Consider the following 18,040-nt stretch of genomic DNA (forward strand, 5'->3'; position numbering starts at 1 on the left):
CCTGCTCCTGAACATTGGTAAAACCAAGGAGCTGATCGTGGATTATAGGAGAGGACAGCAGGAGACGCACACACCACTGATGATTAACGGGGCTACCGTGGACAGGGTGAGCAGCTTTAAGTACCTGGGGGTCCACATCTCAGAGGATCTGACATGGTCAACACACATAGACACAGTAGTAAAGAAGGCGAAACAGCGCCTCTACCACCTGAGACAGTTAAGGAAGTTCAGAGTATCGGGGAAGATACTCCAGTCCTTCTACTCAGGGGCTGTAGAGAGCATCTTGACCGGAAACATCACTGCCTGGTATGGAAACAGCACGGCACAGGACAAGAAGGCCCTACAGAGAGTGGTGCGCTCAGCCGAGCGTACCACGGGTATTGCACTACCTCCCCTGCAGGTTCTATACAACAAGAGGTGCAAATCCAGAGCCGGCAGAATAATGAAAGACCCCCACCACCCCAATAACAGCCTGTTTCAGCTGCTGAGGTCAGGCAGACGCCTGCGAACCCCAGCTACTAGGACAGAGAGGCTTAGGCTTAGCTTCTTCCCCCAGGCCATCAGAGTCCTGAACAATGAACATTGAGTACCACAGAACACTGAACTATCCACACATTAGCACACATGAGCACACACACGACACGCACGCTATGCACGCTCACACACTAGCAGCCACTTTAACACTTTAACATGAGCGGGCACACACTCATGCCGCACAAACGCACACTTATGGCCAAAAGGAAAGGCCACTTTAAATTAGTATAACAGGAACAGTGTATTGCACTACCAAAGCTACCTAGCATGTCCTATATGCTCTGTAAATAACTATGTACAGATACCGAGATGTCACACCATGTTACCTGTTACCTGTTTATTGCACAATGTTTTTTTTTTTATTGGATTCTATTATATGTTGTACCACTGTATTGCACATCGTTGCGGGCAAGACCACCCGCATTTCATTGTATACTTGTATGCCGTGACAATTAAAACTCTTGACTTGACTTGACTTAACCCCTAATTGTTCCCGATGAGCAGGCAGGCACCTTGCATAGTTGCCTCTGCCATCGGTGTGTGAATGTGTGAGTAAATGGGTGAATGTGAGGAACAAAATTGTAAGGCGCTTTGGATAAAAGCACTATATAAATACACCATTTACCATTTATTTACCAATAAGAACTCTGTGTGCTACACAAAACATGCAGTCAGTTTCAGTTTAATTTTCATCGCCATTCATTGTAACATTTTTCAACTCAAAATATATTTATTTATACTTACCATTTATATATGTATCCACATCTGTCTGTATACCGTACCTACATATCATCCTTTCTACATATATGTAGATACTATATCGACAGTATATCTGTATAGTATATCCCTTACCTACTCTTACTAGTTACAATGCTGGCCATAATTTATTTATACCTGTATCACTGCACATAATAATACAACAACTCAGATGTACATACATCTGATTAGCACTATTACTCAGTACTCATTTATAGCAGTATATATTTTATATCCAGTTTAATCACCTGTACATTGGATATTTCTTATGCACTTTACTGTAACGTTCGGGAGACTATCCTCCTTAGGATAATCCCACTGTCTACCTGGGTCACTCATGTTGTTATGGGTTCACCTTGTATGTCACCACTGATTGCTGTCATCACTAATTGTCTGTCACACCTGGGCCCTATTCCCCGTACCTGGTTCAACTAAGTCAATCAAGAGTCCCATTATCCAGATTCAATTAACCCGATGTTTGAAGCCGGGATTTTCCTGTTCCTCGAAGGTGGATTCAGTCTCGTTAACTCGAACCAGACTTGAGACCCAGGATAAGTGCGCGCGGCCGCTTCAGTTGAAAAGCCAGCACGTATCGATAGCAGAAATCCTGATTTTCTAACGGCATTGATTGATTAATTGATTTAAAACTTTATTAACAGATTGCAGTACGGCTCAATAGCCTCGCCGACAAGTTAAATGCATAATCTATAGGCTAATTTTAAGTCCCTCATTACCCCAATCAATCAGATTATATTTCTTTAAACTTGCCTGCTGGCAGTAGGTTTATGCATTGGATAATCAAATGAGATCTTGCTAGCGAAAATAATTTGTTCAACTGTTTCAGAATAAGGATACGGCTCTCTTATCCATTGATTGATGTATGGTGGATCTTTTACTTATCTGCACTGTGGTGTGACGGTTTGTGCTTTTGACTTTCACGCAGACGGCCCGTGTTCGAATCCCCCTCCTTCTAGTCTTTTTCTTCTTTTTGCAATGTAAATACTTTGGTGCACGTTTAGAGCTATATAAAGAATGACATCCTCAATGCATGTAGATTTATAATATTTTTACTTAAAACTAGGCTACTTTTGCGTATAATCATTAATATTATATTCCAAAAAAATTATATTGGAAACACGGGGTTTCGAACCCAGGCCGTCGGGTTGACAGGTTTGCGCACTTGCCCTTGGACCACTGTGCCAGACGGGATATATGCATTGTTTATCCATCAATGGACAAAGACCCGTGTTTCGAATATTTTTCTTTTGAATGAAGTTTTATCTCTTTATTCTCAAATGCATTAATGTGACGTCAACGGCTCATTCAATTTCTCAAATCCGTCAAACAGCGCATCTCATCAGACATTTTAATCCCAGTTACAATATCACACAAAAACCACAATCCACGCATAGACACTTCAATTTTATGCTTGAATGAAACACAATCCGGGCGCTTCGTTAAGCAAATCTACAGCGGAGAATATATGAAACTAATCAGAGCCAAACGGCCGATAGGTTTCATTCATTAAAAATATCCCCGCGGGATTCACATTTGCAATGCGCCTGCAGCGTGTATCGCACTCCGAGCGCCGTATATGACGTGCATTATTTTATTTAGGACAAAGTAAATCTATAGGCTGAATATGATTTATTATCAGCATTTAGTTCTATTATTATACATTTCAAAAGCCCCCTCTAGGAAAACGAAGCACAGAAACATAATTCAGAATGGTATAAATGGGATCTCTAGACTGTGAGAATCATTTCAGGAAGCGAGCTGTCATTTATTTGCGGGGGCGTGGCCATGGTTCATCCGGCTAACTGAAGTTAACCCTGCTCTCGACCAGGCTCAAACTTTTTGATCTGTTGTCATGGTGATTTAGACAATCGAGCGTCGGGGAATGGAAAGGTCTGGCTTAAGTCAGGCTAGACAGGAAATTATCCGGCTAACTCAGTTAGCCAGGTACGGGGAACGGGGCCCTGGGTGCTGTCATTGGTTGACAGACTGCTGTCACTCATTGACAGCGTGGAATGTTCAGTATGTTCCTATTTAACATTTGCTCTATCCTTTGTCCTTTGCTAAAGCTTCACCTAAACCTACGGACAAGATACAGCTGGAACAAGCACAGACATATTGTCTTTATCCCTGTACTTGCATTATACGCTTTTCCCTGATAATAAACAGTACAGCTGTTTTGGAAGAGTAAACATATCTCCGTCTCGTTCTTCTTCTCGACAACTTGGAAGTCACTTACCCGTTCGTAACACTTTACTATTACATTTCCACTCGGGTTAGATGCTAAACTTATTTTCATTGTACTGTACTTGTGCAGTAAAAACATTTTTAATCCCTGATCCTAATTCCTGGGCATTCATTATATTTGGAGAATAAATGGTTCTAAATCTGAGCCTGTGTAGATATTTGATTGACAGTGCCAGGAACCAACCTGTGTGCTTGGTTGCGCTGCTGTTAGTGGATGAGATCGCAGGGGTGAGACCAGAGGGACTAGAGCCGCTGCTATGGGTCCCTCCTGTGATTGGCGGCTTAGCCTTGGCCTTGTTCTCCTGAGACTTCAGCTTCTTAGCGTGACGACTGCCTTTATAGTGAGCCTCTGCCTGAGACTAAGAGAGAGAGAGAAAGAGAGAGAGAGACACACAGAGAGACAGGCAGAGAGAGACAGACAGAGAAGAGAGAGAGAGAGAGAGAGAGAGAGAGAGAGAGAGAGAGAGAGAGAGAGAGAGAGAGAGAGAGAGAGAGAGGGAGACAATGACAGACAGATAGAGATAATAAGCATCATATCTTATAGCCACAATTCATCATCAACACACACACACACAGTAGTTAGTTGGACACAATATGTGTACAGAGCATTAATAACGTGCTATCTCCCTCAGCCTAGGTTACCCTCTCTCTCTCTCTCTCTCTCTCTCTCTCTCTCTCTCTCTCTCTCTCTCTCTCTCTCTCTCTCTCTCTCTATTTCTGTATGTCTAACTGACACTGACAGCACATCAAGACAAATATTTCGACCACAGGGCCATGCCAAGGTATGTGTGTGTGTGTGTGTGTGTGTGTGTGTGTGTGTGTGGGGGGGGGGGGGGGGGTGATGAAAACTTCCAGCAATATTTCAGTACCCCTGCTGATACAACAGATATATTAACCCACCCTTCAGCCATTCACATACTGTGCTGTGGTGAAATGACTCACTTACTAATTTACAATTCGCTTCCTTGTCATCAGGTGTCTGTAATGCTAGAACATGCATTTTATTAATTAACTGTAATATAATCCATTCCTCTCACACCTGCCAGGAGGAGTCCTGTTTCCATGTTAGTGTGTGTGTGTGTGTGTGTGTGTGTGTGTGTGTGTGTGTGTGTGTGTGTGTGTGTGTGTGTGTGTGTGTGTGTGTGTGTGTGTGTGTGTGTGTGTGTGTGTGTGTGTGTGTGTGTATGTATGTGCGTGTGTGTCTGCGAGTGTGTGTTTGTGTATGTATGTATGTATATATGTGTGTGTGTGTGTATGTATTATGTATGTATACAGTATGTGTGTTTGTGTCTGTGTGCGCTCCTGGCCACGCACGCACGCATGCACAAACGCACGCACGCACGCACGCACGCACGCACGCACGCACACACACACACACACACACACACACACACACACACACACACACACACACACACACACACACACACACACACACACACACACACACAAACACACACACACACACGTGTACTGTATAGTCAACGTGCGTAATGAATGAACGCAGTAGGCTTATAATATTCTAATGACTTGTTTTATTAGGAGATCACAGATACTGCGCTGCCATACGAGTCAAACATCACAGTTCGACAACAGTACAGTACAGTACACATCTTAGCATTACATCTCCACAGAGTCTGGTCCGCTCCGCCCGACTCTGTGGCGGCCTTAAGATGTGTACTGTACTTACTGTACGTATAGGGCAGAGCATATAGTATCTACAAAATCCTAATAAAACAAGTAATTAGAATAATATAAGCCTACTGTTCATTCATTAAGACACGTAGGCTATACAGTGTGCATGTGTGTGCATGTGTGTGCGTGTGTGTGCGCTGAACAGGTGGCCATGCAGGAGCGTGCAACAAGACGGTATAAATATGGAATATTAATACAGTCTATTGCACTATAGATATATCCACGCGATTAGCTTTAGTTCTTATTTATTTATCCACTGTCATTTGCAGTATTGGTGTAGTGCTATTATTTATTTTCGGACATCACATGCATCATTGAGGCATGACTGTAAATCCAAAAAGATTTTTTTTGCATACAAATATTGTCATATTTATTTAAATTATGATTAATTAATTCCAAGGAGGCCTGTAGAGTTGAAAATCACCATGATTCCTAACAAATAAAGCCCCTAAGAACACGGCGCACACCAGTCTGTCGACTTATGACTGCTCTTCATCGCTCCTAAATCCTGCTCTTAGTTAGGACCGAATCCAAAATCGGCCCGAACATGTCTTAAGTGGTGCTACCAAGTAAGACCAAAATTAGTCAGATCCTTTGTCCTAAGTCCTTTGGTGAATGAGACCCAATGTTACTCACTTGTGCCTTGTATATATCTTATACCATTTTTTTTTTATATAAAAAATAAATCTTATTTTTACCTTATTTGGGGGGGGGGGGGGGGGGCTACATCAACTTGAGGGACACCAACAAACAGAGGCTGCGGTACATTAAAGTCTTGTTTATGCGCAGGAGGAATTTGTCGCGTGCACAAGCCAGACAGAGAGAGCTTGAGAGCACAGAGTGCGCGTGTGTATAATAATGCAGGACCTGTCGCAGAGGTCTTGTGAGGTTTTGCCCGCTGCTCACCACCTTTTCTCTGTTTCTTTAAAGCCTACTGTTAGAAATTCCCTTCTCACTCACTCTCTCTAGCCCCCACCCTCTCGTTCTTTACTCTCGTTTACTCTCAGTGGCCACACCTGGACTATTATCAATTACCTCTCGCACCTGTGGTGGCAGGCTAATTAGTTCCCCTGTGGGCTTTAAATACCAGGGCTCTTCCCCTCGTTTCGGCGTGGGGTCGTGTTGTATTCATGCTGAGTCATATTCTCTAACATCTAGACTCTTTCGGGAGATCCTCTGGTCTACCAATGCTGTAAGATGGATCTCTCCAGCCTTGAGATGTTTGCTCCAGCCTTCGTCTGCTGTCGCCGTAGCCTGTGGAGGAGACTGTTCTGCGCTCCCTGTAACTTCCACGGGAGGCACCCCAGCGCTCCACTGCAGACCCCAGCGCAGCTGTTCGTCCTGACGCACATCTAGACCAACGCGCATCTCCCGGACCCTCGGGCTTGGCACGCTCTCCAGTCACCAGCGCGCAACGCGCATCTTCAAGGGCTTTGGCCACCTGTCGCCGTTTGCCTGGAGGGAGACATTGTACTGCGCTCTCTAATTCTCTACGGGAGGTATTCCAGTGTTCCACTCCAGACCAGCGCGCCAGATGCGCTCAAGCCTTCGCCACCTGCCGCCGTTTGCCTGGAGGGAGACACTGTACTGCGCTCTCTAATCCTCTACGGGAGGTATTCCAGTGTTCCACTTCAGACCTTCGAGCTTGGCACGCTCCTCCGTACCAGCGCACAGACGCGCATCTTCCAGACCTTCGAGCTTGGCACGCTCCTCCGTACCAGCGCACTGACGCGCATCTTCCAGACCTTCGAGCTTGGCACGCTCCTCCGTACCAGCGCACAGACGCGCATCTTCCAGACCTTCGAGCTTGGCACGCTCTCCAGACCTCAGCGCGCCGACGCGCATCTTCCAGACCTTCGTGCTTGGCACACTCCTCCTCGCAGACGCACCCCGAGGCGTCTCTCGGTTCCGACGCGCACACCAAGGTGTGGCGCGCACTCTGTTCCTCGGCTCCGACAGCGGCTACCCGGTGGACGACACCCTCGCCACCGCCACTGTTCCGACGCGCACACCAAGGTGTGGCGCGCACTCTGTTCCTCGGCTCCGACAGCGGCTACCCGGTGGACGACGCCCTCGCCACCGCCACTGTTCCGACGCGCACACCAAGGTGTGGCGCGCACTCTGTTCCTCGGCTCCGACAGCGGCTACCCGGTGGACGACGCCCTCGCCACCGCCACTGTTCCGACGCGCACACCAAGGTGTGGCGCGCACTCTGTTCCTCGGCTCCGACAGTCGGCTACCCGGTGGACGACACCCTCGCCACCGCCACTGTTCCAGCACTCTGTTCCTCGGCTCCGACAGTCGGCTACCCGGTGGACGACACCCTCGCCACCGCCACTGTTCCAGCACTCTGTCCCTCGGCTCGGACAGCCAGCCACCCGGTGGCGATGCCCTCGCCCCGCTGCTGTCCCTGTACCATTACGCATACGCCTGGGTGAGTTTTGATTGTGATGTCACTCACCCAGCGTAGTGCCCTTGCCCCCGTTCCCGCTGCTGTCCCTGTACCTTTACGCATACGCCTGGGTGAGTTTTGATTGTGATGTCACTCACTCAGCGTAATGCCTCTTGCCCCCGTTCCCGCTGCTGTCCCTGTACCTTTACGCATACGCCTGGGTGAGTTTTGATTGTGATGTCACTCACTCAGCGTAATGCCTCTTGCCCCCGTTCCCGCTGCTGTCCCTGTACCTTTACGCATACGCCTGGGTGAGTTTTGATTGTGATGTCACTCACTCAGCGTAATGCCTCTTGCCCCCGTTCCCGCTGCTGTCCCTTACCTTTACGCATACGCCTGGGTGAGTTTTGATTGTGATGTCACTCACTCAGCGTAATGCCCCTTGCCCTCGTCCCGCTGCTGTTCCTGTACCTTTACGCATACGCCTGGGTGAGTTTTGATTGTGATGTCACTCACCCAGCGTATTGCCTCCTTTAGTTCTCACTTAGTTATTAGTTTGGACATTTCATCTCCCACTCTGTTTTGTTCTCTCGTGGATATTATTTTGGACATTTCATCTCCCACTGTGTGTTTGTTCACACGAAGATAGTATTTACTTTGTTACTTTGTTATTTGGACTGTTCTGCATCTGCTCTGTTTGTTCCCTTTGAATATTAACCCTCTCCTCTGTTCTGCAGAGCGGCCCAGATGTTTTCCCACCAGTCCCCTGTTCCTCCCTGTCCCCAGCCCGCCTCCGCGGTTCTCTGTCCCCAGTTCCTCCCTGTTCCCCAGCCCGCCTCCGCGGGCCTCAGTCCCCTCTGTCCCAAGTTCTCCCCTTCTAGTTCCACCTAGTCCCTAGTCCTCTATCCCTAGTTCTCCTAGTCCCTAGTCCTCTTTCCCTAGTTCTCCTAGTCTCTAGTTCCTCTGTTCCCTAGGCGTTCCCTTAACCTTCCCTTAGGCGTTCCCTTACCTTCCCATAGTGTTCCCTTTTCCTGCCCGCCTCTTAAAGGCACTTTTCCTTCCCCTCTTGTGTTATTCCAGTGTTTTGTGTTTTCTCCCTTAAAGGGACAGTGCCCTTTTTCCCTGTTCTAAATAAATATCTGTTTCTTGGCAAACCATCATACCTGTCTTGTGTTGTGCGATTGGGGTCGGTTACAAACCATAACAGTACGACCCCACCAAATCGACGACCCCAGCCAGCACAGACGGTGTATGTTGAGTTTGCCTTTTTTTTCTTGTTCCCTCTAGCTCCCCTGTTAGCCCTGTTAGCTTCCCTGTTTGCCCAGTTTAGCTTCCCTGTTAGTCCTGTTTAGCTCCCTTGTTAGCCTGTTACTCCCCTGTTTAGCTTGTTAGTCTCCCCGGTTAGCTCCCCTGTTTGCTTCCCGTTTTGCCCTGTTTGACCCCCCTGTAGCTAGCCATGCCCTGGCGGCTAACCCAGTTTCCCTCTGCATGGCCCCGGTCTGCTAGCTTGGCCCCGGCTGTTAGCACAGCCTCTATGTTAATGCAGCCTTGCAGCTGGCATAGGCCCTGTAGCTAGCCAGGCCCAAGCAGCTAACCCGGTCCCTCTGCATGGCCTCCACTTTTTTTGTGTAGTTTATCCCACTGCTAGGACTGCCCTTTCAGCTAGCAAGGTCAGTTTTTCTCACACAGCTAGGACTGTCCTTCCAGCTAGCTCGTGCTCTCATGCTGGTCCAGCCCTGTCTGCCAGCCTAGCTCCGGCAGCTTGCGCAGCCTCTATGTTGATGTAGCAGTACAGCTAGCATAGGCCCTGTAGCTATCAGTGCCCTGGCAGCTAACCTTCCCTCTGCTAGCCCTTCCCGGTGCTTCCATGGTTACCCCTTAGCTACCCTGCTTGCCCCTCAGTTCTCTAGACCAGTTCTCTAAACCAGTTCTCTAGACCAGTTCTCTTGCCCAGTTCGCTAGACTAGTTCTCTAGACCCAGTTCCTCTAGACCAGTTGCCCCTCTGCTACCCTAGTTACCCCTCGGCGACCCTGTTTCTTTTGCTAGCCCCACTCTTGTGGTGGCTTCCCCTGCTGGCTTGGCCAGTACCTCTTGTTTTGCCCCCTGCCACTCTGTCTGTATTTGTTTTGGGTCGCCGGGTGGCTCCCGTTGAGGGGGGGGTACTGTGAGGTTTTGCCCGCTGCTCACCACCTTTTCTCTGTTTCTTTAAAGCCTACTGTTAGAAATTCCCTTCTCACTCACTCTCTCTAGCCCCCACCCTCTCGTTCTTTACTCTCGTTTACTCTCAGTGGCCACACCTGGACTATTATCAATTACCTCTCGCACCTGTGGTGGCAGGCTAATTAGTTCCCCTGTGGGCTTTAAATACCAGGGCTCTTCCCCTCGTTTCGGCGTGGGGTCGTGTTGTATTCATGCTGAGTCATATTCTCTAACATCTAGACTCTTTCGGGAGATCCTCTGGTCTACCAATGCTGTAAGATGGATCTCTCCAGCCTTGAGATGTTTGCTCCAGCCTTCGTCTGCTGTCGCCGTAGCCTGTGGAGGAGACTGTTCTGCGCTCCCTGTAACTTCCACGGGAGGCACCCCAGCGCTCCACTGCAGACCCCAGCGCAGCTGTTCGTCCTGACGCACATCTAGACCAACGCGCATCTCCCGGACCCTCGGGCTTGGCACGCTCTCCAGTCACCAGCGCGCAACGCGCATCTTCAAGGGCTTTGGCCACCTGTCGCCGTTTGCCTGGAGGGAGACATTGTACTGCGCTCTCTAATTCTCTACGGGAGGTATTCCAGTGTTCCACTCCAGACCAGCGCGCCAGATGCGCTCAAGCCTTCGCCACCTGCCGCCGTTTGCCTGGAGGGAGACACTGTACTGCGCTCTCTAATCCTCTACGGGAGGTATTCCAGTGTTCCACTTCAGACCTTCGAGCTTGGCACGCTCCTCCGTACCAGCGCACAGACGCGCATCTTCCAGACCTTCGAGCTTGGCACGCTCCTCCGTACCAGCGCACTGACGCGCATCTTCCAGACCTTCGAGCTTGGCACGCTCCTCCGTACCAGCGCACAGACGCGCATCTTCCAGACCTTCGAGCTTGGCACGCTCTCCAGACCTCAGCGCGCCGACGCGCATCTTCCAGACCTTCGTGCTTGGCACACTCCTCCTCGCAGACGCACCCCGAGGCGTCTCTCGGTTCCGACGCGCACACCAAGGTGTGGCGCGCACTCTGTTCCTCGGCTCCGACAGCGGCTACCCGGTGGACGACACCCTCGCCACCGCCACTGTTCCGACGCGCACACCAAGGTGTGGCGCGCACTCTGTTCCTCGGCTCCGACAGCGGCTACCCGGTGGACGACGCCCTCGCCACCGCCACTGTTCCGACGCGCACACCAAGGTGTGGCGCGCACTCTGTTCCTCGGCTCCGACAGCGGCTACCCGGTGGACGACGCCCTCGCCACCGCCACTGTTCCGACGCGCACACCAAGGTGTGGCGCGCACTCTGTTCCTCGGCTCCGACAGTCGGCTACCCGGTGGACGACACCCTCGCCACCGCCACTGTTCCAGCACTCTGTTCCTCGGCTCCGACAGTCGGCTACCCGGTGGACGACACCCTCGCCACCGCCACTGTTCCAGCACTCTGTCCCTCGGCTCGGACAGCCAGCCACCCGGTGGCGATGCCCTCGCCCCGCTGCTGTCCCTGTACCATTACGCATACGCCTGGGTGAGTTTTGATTGTGATGTCACTCACCCAGCGTAGTGCCCTTGCCCCCGTTCCCGCTGCTGTCCCTGTACCTTTACGCATACGCCTGGGTGAGTTTTGATTGTGATGTCACTCACTCAGCGTAATGCCTCTTGCCCCCGTTCCCGCTGCTGTCCCTGTACCTTTACGCATACGCCTGGGTGAGTTTTGATTGTGATGTCACTCACTCAGCGTAATGCCTCTTGCCCCCGTTCCCGCTGCTGTCCCTGTACCTTTACGCATACGCCTGGGTGAGTTTTGATTGTGATGTCACTCACTCAGCGTAATGCCTCTTGCCCCCGTTCCCGCTGCTGTCCCTTACCTTTACGCATACGCCTGGGTGAGTTTTGATTGTGATGTCACTCACTCAGCGTAATGCCCCTTGCCCTCGTCCCGCTGCTGTTCCTGTACCTTTACGCATACGCCTGGGTGAGTTTTGATTGTGATGTCACTCACCCAGCGTATTGCCTCCTTTAGTTCTCACTTAGTTATTAGTTTGGACATTTCATCTCCCACTCTGTTTTGTTCTCTCGTGGATATTATTTTGGACATTTCATCTCCCACTGTGTGTTTGTTCACACGAAGATAGTATTTACTTTGTTACTTTGTTATTTGGACTGTTCTGCATCTGCTCTGTTTGTTCCCTTTGAATATTAACCCTCTCCTCTGTTCTGCAGAGCGGCCCAGATGTTTTCCCACCAGTCCCCTGTTCCTCCCTGTCCCCAGCCCGCCTCCGCGGTTCTCTGTCCCCAGTTCCTCCCTGTTCCCCAGCCCGCCTCCGCGGGCCTCAGTCCCCTCTGTCCCAAGTTCTCCCCTTCTAGTTCCACCTAGTCCCTAGTCCTCTATCCCTAGTTCTCCTAGTCCCTAGTCCTCTTTCCCTAGTTCTCCTAGTCTCTAGTTCCTCTGTTCCCTAGGCGTTCCCTTAACCTTCCCTTAGGCGTTCCCTTACCTTCCCATAGTGTTCCCTTTTCCTGCCCGCCTCTTAAAGGCACTTTTCCTTCCCCTCTTGTGTTATTCCAGTGTTTTGTGTTTTCTCCCTTAAAGGGACAGTGCCCTTTTTCCCTGTTCTAAATAAATATCTGTTTCTTGGCAAACCATCATACCTGTCTTGTGTTGTGCGATTGGGGTCGGTTACAAACCATAACAGGTCTTTAATTGGCATGCAACACTCAATGTTAGCGTGTGTGTGTTCCTAAAAGCACAGCAGAGAATTATGGCATCATTAACCAAACTCAGTCAAAGTTTTGCTTGTACAGTCCTCGGCCAGTCGTCCACGGAGCGTTAAATGCATGCAGGCATTGGCTATACCACTATAGGCTTCTAAAAAAATTTAATAGGCTAAACTTCGTTTTAACTTCTTTAATTCACATTTCTTTATTTCTTTTCATTTTTCCCGACATAATGCCACCTGCCTCGACAAAATCCGTGACTCGGTTGCGATACAGATGCATTATCTTCTCAGAATAGTATATAAGTGGCTATCTTTTATGCTATTTTACATCTTGAGCAATAATATTTGCGTCTTGTTCTAGCAGCGTTCTGTGATATCATCATCATCATCATCATAATAAGTAAGACAACGGATACGTTTAACGAATTCCATATAAATCGATCGTTTATTATCCTGCCATGTCTTTTTTACTTAAGTCTAATCATTGAATGAATGAATGAATGATGAATGAATGAATGATGAATGAATGAATGAAAACTTTATTAACAGATTGCAGAATGGGTACAGTACAGTACAGCTCAATACATACAATTGTTAAGGGGATGCAGACCAGAGAAAGACTTTCGTCTTGTTTACATCAGGGTCCCCCATTTTCAATTCATCGTAACATATATGACATACATGACATACAGATAGACAGTACTGCTACATCTATACATTTATGACATACCAGATTTGCAATTACAGTACTGTTTGTGATACAAAAAGAGTCCAGAAAGAAAAGAGTATATACATTAGGCGTGGAAACTGTACATTGGATTGGGTAGGTGGGGGTGGGGGGGGACTGTACATTGGAGGTGGTTGGGGGGGGGGGGGGGGGGGGGGGTTGGTTAGGAGTGGGGGGGGGGGGGGTTCGTTAGGAGTGGGGGGGGGGGGTTGGGTAGGGGGGGGGGGGGGTTGGGTAGGAGGGGTGGGTGGGGGACACTGTACAACTGTACAAACAACACTGTACATTGGATTATTGACAAGACCATACTTGGTAATTTACTGTACATTGGAGGGGGTTGTGTTCGGACATTTACAGGGGCCAGTTTCGGGTTGCAGTCTCCCTTAGGTGTTTTTTGAGAGTGTTTTTGAAAGTGGGTAGTGATTCACATTCCTTTACAGCTTTGGGTAGGGCGTTCCACATTGATGTGGCATAATTGCGAAACGTGTTTAGTCCCTTGTTTGAGCCGAATCTGGGTTTAACATGATTTGTGGAGCTCCCTCTGGTGTTGTGATCGTGGTATTCACTGACCTTTGGGAAGTATTTTGACATGTACATGGGTACCTTGGTCGTGTAGTGTATCTTGTAGACCAGGCCCATTGCAAGTTGCTGTACTCTGTCGTCTACTCTAAGCCATCCTAGGTTGTCAAAGTGGGCAGGGGTGAGGTGGGTTCTAGGAGTAAGGTCAAGCAGTAGTCTGACCAGTTTGTTTTGAGATGTTTGTAATTTTGTTTTTAGCGCCTTTGAGGTGCTTTGGTACCATGAGGTGCAAGCATAGTCGTAGTACCCTTGAATGAGTGCTCCTGCTAGAGTCTTCAGGGTATTCTTGTTTACCAGTGAGGAGATCCGGTACAAGAATCGAGTTCGTTGGTTGACTTTTTTTATTACATTGGATGCCATTTTGTCACAGGAAAGATTTGCCTCTAGGATGGAACCCAGGTAGGTAATATCTTCTTTCCTTGACATTAATCTGGACCTTCAGAACAGTTTGTCTCGAACATTGGCTATAGGCTTCTAAAACAATTGAATAGGCTAAACTTCGTTTTAACTTCTTTAATTCACATTTCTTTATTTCATTTCATTTTTCCCGACATAATGCCTCGACAAAATCCGTGACTCGGTTGTGATACAGATGAATTATCTTCTCCGAATAATATCGATATAATAAATCTATAGTTTATTATCCGTGGCCTGCTGTTTTTGACTTAAGTCTAATCATTAATCTGGACCTTCAGAACAGTTTGTCTCGAACATTGGCTATAGGCTTCTAAAACAGGCTTTGTTCGTTCATGCAGCTGTTAATCTTATTAATAGCGGATAGAATGTTTGAAAGTGACGGGTTGTCCTCCATGCGTTGCTCACTAGTGCCTCCCCTGCTCACTAGCGTATTTTACATCTTGAGCAATAATATTTGCATCTTGTTCTAGCAGCAATCTGTGATATCATCATCTGTCATATCAAGGGCACGCGGACATCGGTGTCTTGTGCGCATGGGCGTTGGGTGTGAACAGCTCCGTATCTGGATCGCGCATATTACATGGCACTGTTGCCGGCGAGTTTTCAAAATGAAAACCCCCTTTGAGCGTTGCCGCTAGGAAAACGAAATTGCCTGCCAAAATGGCGTTGCCTTTTAACTTGGACATGAAAACGAAATAATTTGAAAATGAAACGTTGTAAGTGTAACCATGGCCTGAACAAGCTGGTGAGGGAGGCTAGCTGGTATCCTAGAGAATCCCTCCCACCCCCTCTACGATGAGCTAGTCAAGATGAATGAATGAATGAATGAATGAATGAATGAAAACTTTATTAACAGATTGCAGAATGGGTACAGTACAGTACAGCTCAATACATACAATTGTTAAGGGGATGCAGACCAGAGAAAGACTTTCGTCTTGTTTACATCAGGGTCCCCCATTTTCAATTCATCGTAACATATATGACATACATGACATACAGATAGACAGTACTGCTACATCTATACATTTATGACATACCAGATTTGCAATTACAGTACTGTTTGTGATACAAAAAGAGTCCAGAAAGAAAAGAGTATATACATTAGGCGTAGAAACTGTACATTGGATTGGGTAGGTGGGGGTGGGGGGGGACTGTACATTGGAGGTGGTTGGGTGGGGGGGGGGGGGGGGGGGGGTGGGTAGGAGTGGGGGGGGAGGGGGGGTTGGGTAGGAGTGGGGGGGGGGGGGGGTTGGGTAGGAGGGGTGGGTGGGGGACACTGTACAACTGTACAAACAACACTGTACATTGGATTATTGACAAGACCATACTTGGTAATTTACTGTACATTGGAGGGGGTTGTGTTCGGACATTTACAGGGGCCAGTTTCGAGTTGCAGTCTCCCTTAGGTGTTTTTTGAGAGTGTTTTTGAAAGTGGGTAGTGATTCACATTCCTTTACAGCTTTGGGTAGGGCGTTCCACATTGATGTGGCATAATTGCGAAACGTGTTTAGTCCCTTGTTTGAGCCGAATCTGGGTTTAACATGATTTGTGGAGCTCCCTCTGGTGTTGTGATCGTGGTATTCACTGACCTTTGGGAAGTATTTTGTCATGTACATGGGTACCTTGGTCGTGTAGTGTATCTTGTAGACCAGGCCCATTGCAAGTTGCTGTACTCTGTCGTCTACTCTAAGCCATCCTAGGTTGTCAAAGTGGGCAGGGGTGAGGTGGGTTCTAGGAGTAAGGTCAAGCAGTAGTCTGACCAGTTTGTTTTGAGATGTTTGTAATTTTGTTTTTAGCGCCTTTGAGGTGCTTTGGTACCATGAGGTGCAAGCATAGTCGTAGTACCCTTGAATGAGTGCTCCTGCTAGAGTCTTCAGGGTATTCTTGTTTACCAGTGAGGAGATCCGGTACAAGAATCGAGTTCGTTGGTTGACTTTTTTTATTACATTGGATGCCATTTTGTCACAGGAAAGATTTGCCTCTAGGATGGAACCCAGGTAGGTAATATCTTCTTTCCTTGTGACAATATTGTCACCCACTGTAACTGAGAAGCCGTCGGTCTTGCTGAGTTTGTTATTTGAACCGAAGAGAATGGACTCTGTTTTGCCCATGTGTAATGATAGTTTGTTATCAGCGAGCCATATGCAGATTTTGCCTAGTTCTGAGCTGAGGGTTTTTTCAACCTGTAACTTGTTCTTGTCAGAGACCAGCAGGGCTGAGTCGTCCGCAAACAGGAACAAGTTGCAGTCACAAGCTGACGACATGTCATTTGCATAAATTAGGAACAGTAGCGGACCTAGTATGCTTCCTTGTGGAACACCACAGTTTACTGTGAGGGGGGGGGATAGGGTACCGTTTACCTCCACCATCTGCTCTCTCCCCTCCAGGTAGGATTGCATCCAGCTCACTGATAGACTATCAAAACCAATTGCTTTTAGCTTGTCAATCAGAATGGTGTGATTGACAGTGTCGAAGGCCTTTTGTAGGTCCAGCATGACCATGCCGCAGTATTTGCCCGCGTCCACCTCTTGTTTGATGTGGTCGTTTAAATAGAGAAGGCATGTGTCAGTGGAGTGGGATGTTCTGAAGCCAGATTGGAATTCGTAGATTAGATTTTTTTCCGCAAGGTATTTTTCGACCTGTTCGTATACAATTTTTTCCATGACTTTCGAGATGGAGGTAAGGATAGAAACAGGGCGGTAGTTGCCTGGGTCTAATTTACTGCCTTTTTTGTGCAGAGGGGTCACTCTCGCAATTTTGAAGTCCTTGGGGACGTGTCCCTGTTTTATGGAGAGGTTTATTATGTGTGTGATGACTGGGGTGATGGCGGCTGCTGAGTCTCTGAGGAATTTGGAGGGGATGTTGTCATGGCCAGTGGCCTTGTTGGGTTGGAGGGCGCTCAGTTTTTTGAGTACCTCATCTGTTGTTACCATTTCCAGTTTGAAGTCGTCTTTGTGGACCCCTAGGTTCTTGTAGTATGCTACTATGTGTTCTACCCCATAATGCCCTGAGTGGGAGGGTAGTTTGTTTACCAGTGTTGTGGCTATGTTTGTGAAGAAACTATTTAAGTAATTGGCTACATCCAGCTTTTCTGTGATGAGCGTGTTGTCCGTCTTTATGTTTATGTTTGAGAATCTGGTTTTAAGTTTTTTACTGCAGCCTAGTTGGTTATTAGATGAGAAGCACGTTCAGTCACAGACTCATACCCCCCCGACACTCAACTAACCGCCTCGGCCAGTCCTTCATAGGAACCTAGTAGCTGACTCCCACCTAAAAGGACAATATACTACCTTATGCATACCGCACCTCATGTGAATACTGTATACTTCATCAGATCAAAAATTTAGCATATAGCATTTTAGCATTTAGCATTTTTTGATTATATATTAGATCAGATTTAGATTATTCCTCCACAACCCCCTCAATACCTCCTATCCCATTGCCGTTGTGTCCTTGGGCAAGACACTTAACCTACTTGCCTCGTATGAATGTGTATGCATGTGAATGAATGTTGATGGTGGTCGGAGGGGCCGTAGGCGATGATTATTCGCCACGCTTCCGTGAGTCTGCCTCAGGGCAGCTCTGGCTGCAATTGTAGCTTACCACCACCGGTATGACTGTGTATGAACGAATAATGGACTCTGTGAAGCGCTCTGGGTGTCATGAAGAGCGCTATATAAATCCAAGACATTATTATTATTATTATTATTATTATTATTATTATTATTATTATTATTATTATTATTATTATTATTATTATTATTATTATTATT

At 47.8% G+C, this 18,040-nt stretch overlaps 1 protein-coding gene across 1 annotated transcript in view; it reads right to left on the bottom strand.

Moving 5' to 3' along the window:
* znf385b (zinc finger protein 385B) overlaps positions 1-18,040 on the bottom strand; it is a 463,674-nt gene that overhangs the window by 48,224 nt on the left and 397,410 nt on the right. The window contains exon 7 of the mRNA XM_084314029.1: positions 3,737-3,911. Within this exon, the coding sequence (XP_084170155.1) occupies positions 3,737-3,911 (175 nt within the window). The remainder of the gene's footprint in view (positions 1-3,736; positions 3,912-18,040) is intronic.

Source organism: Notolepis coatsorum (genome assembly GCF_963971535.1).
Source record: "Notolepis coatsorum genome assembly, chromosome: 5".
Lineage (NCBI taxonomy): Eukaryota > Metazoa > Chordata > Actinopteri > Aulopiformes > Paralepididae > Notolepis > Notolepis coatsorum.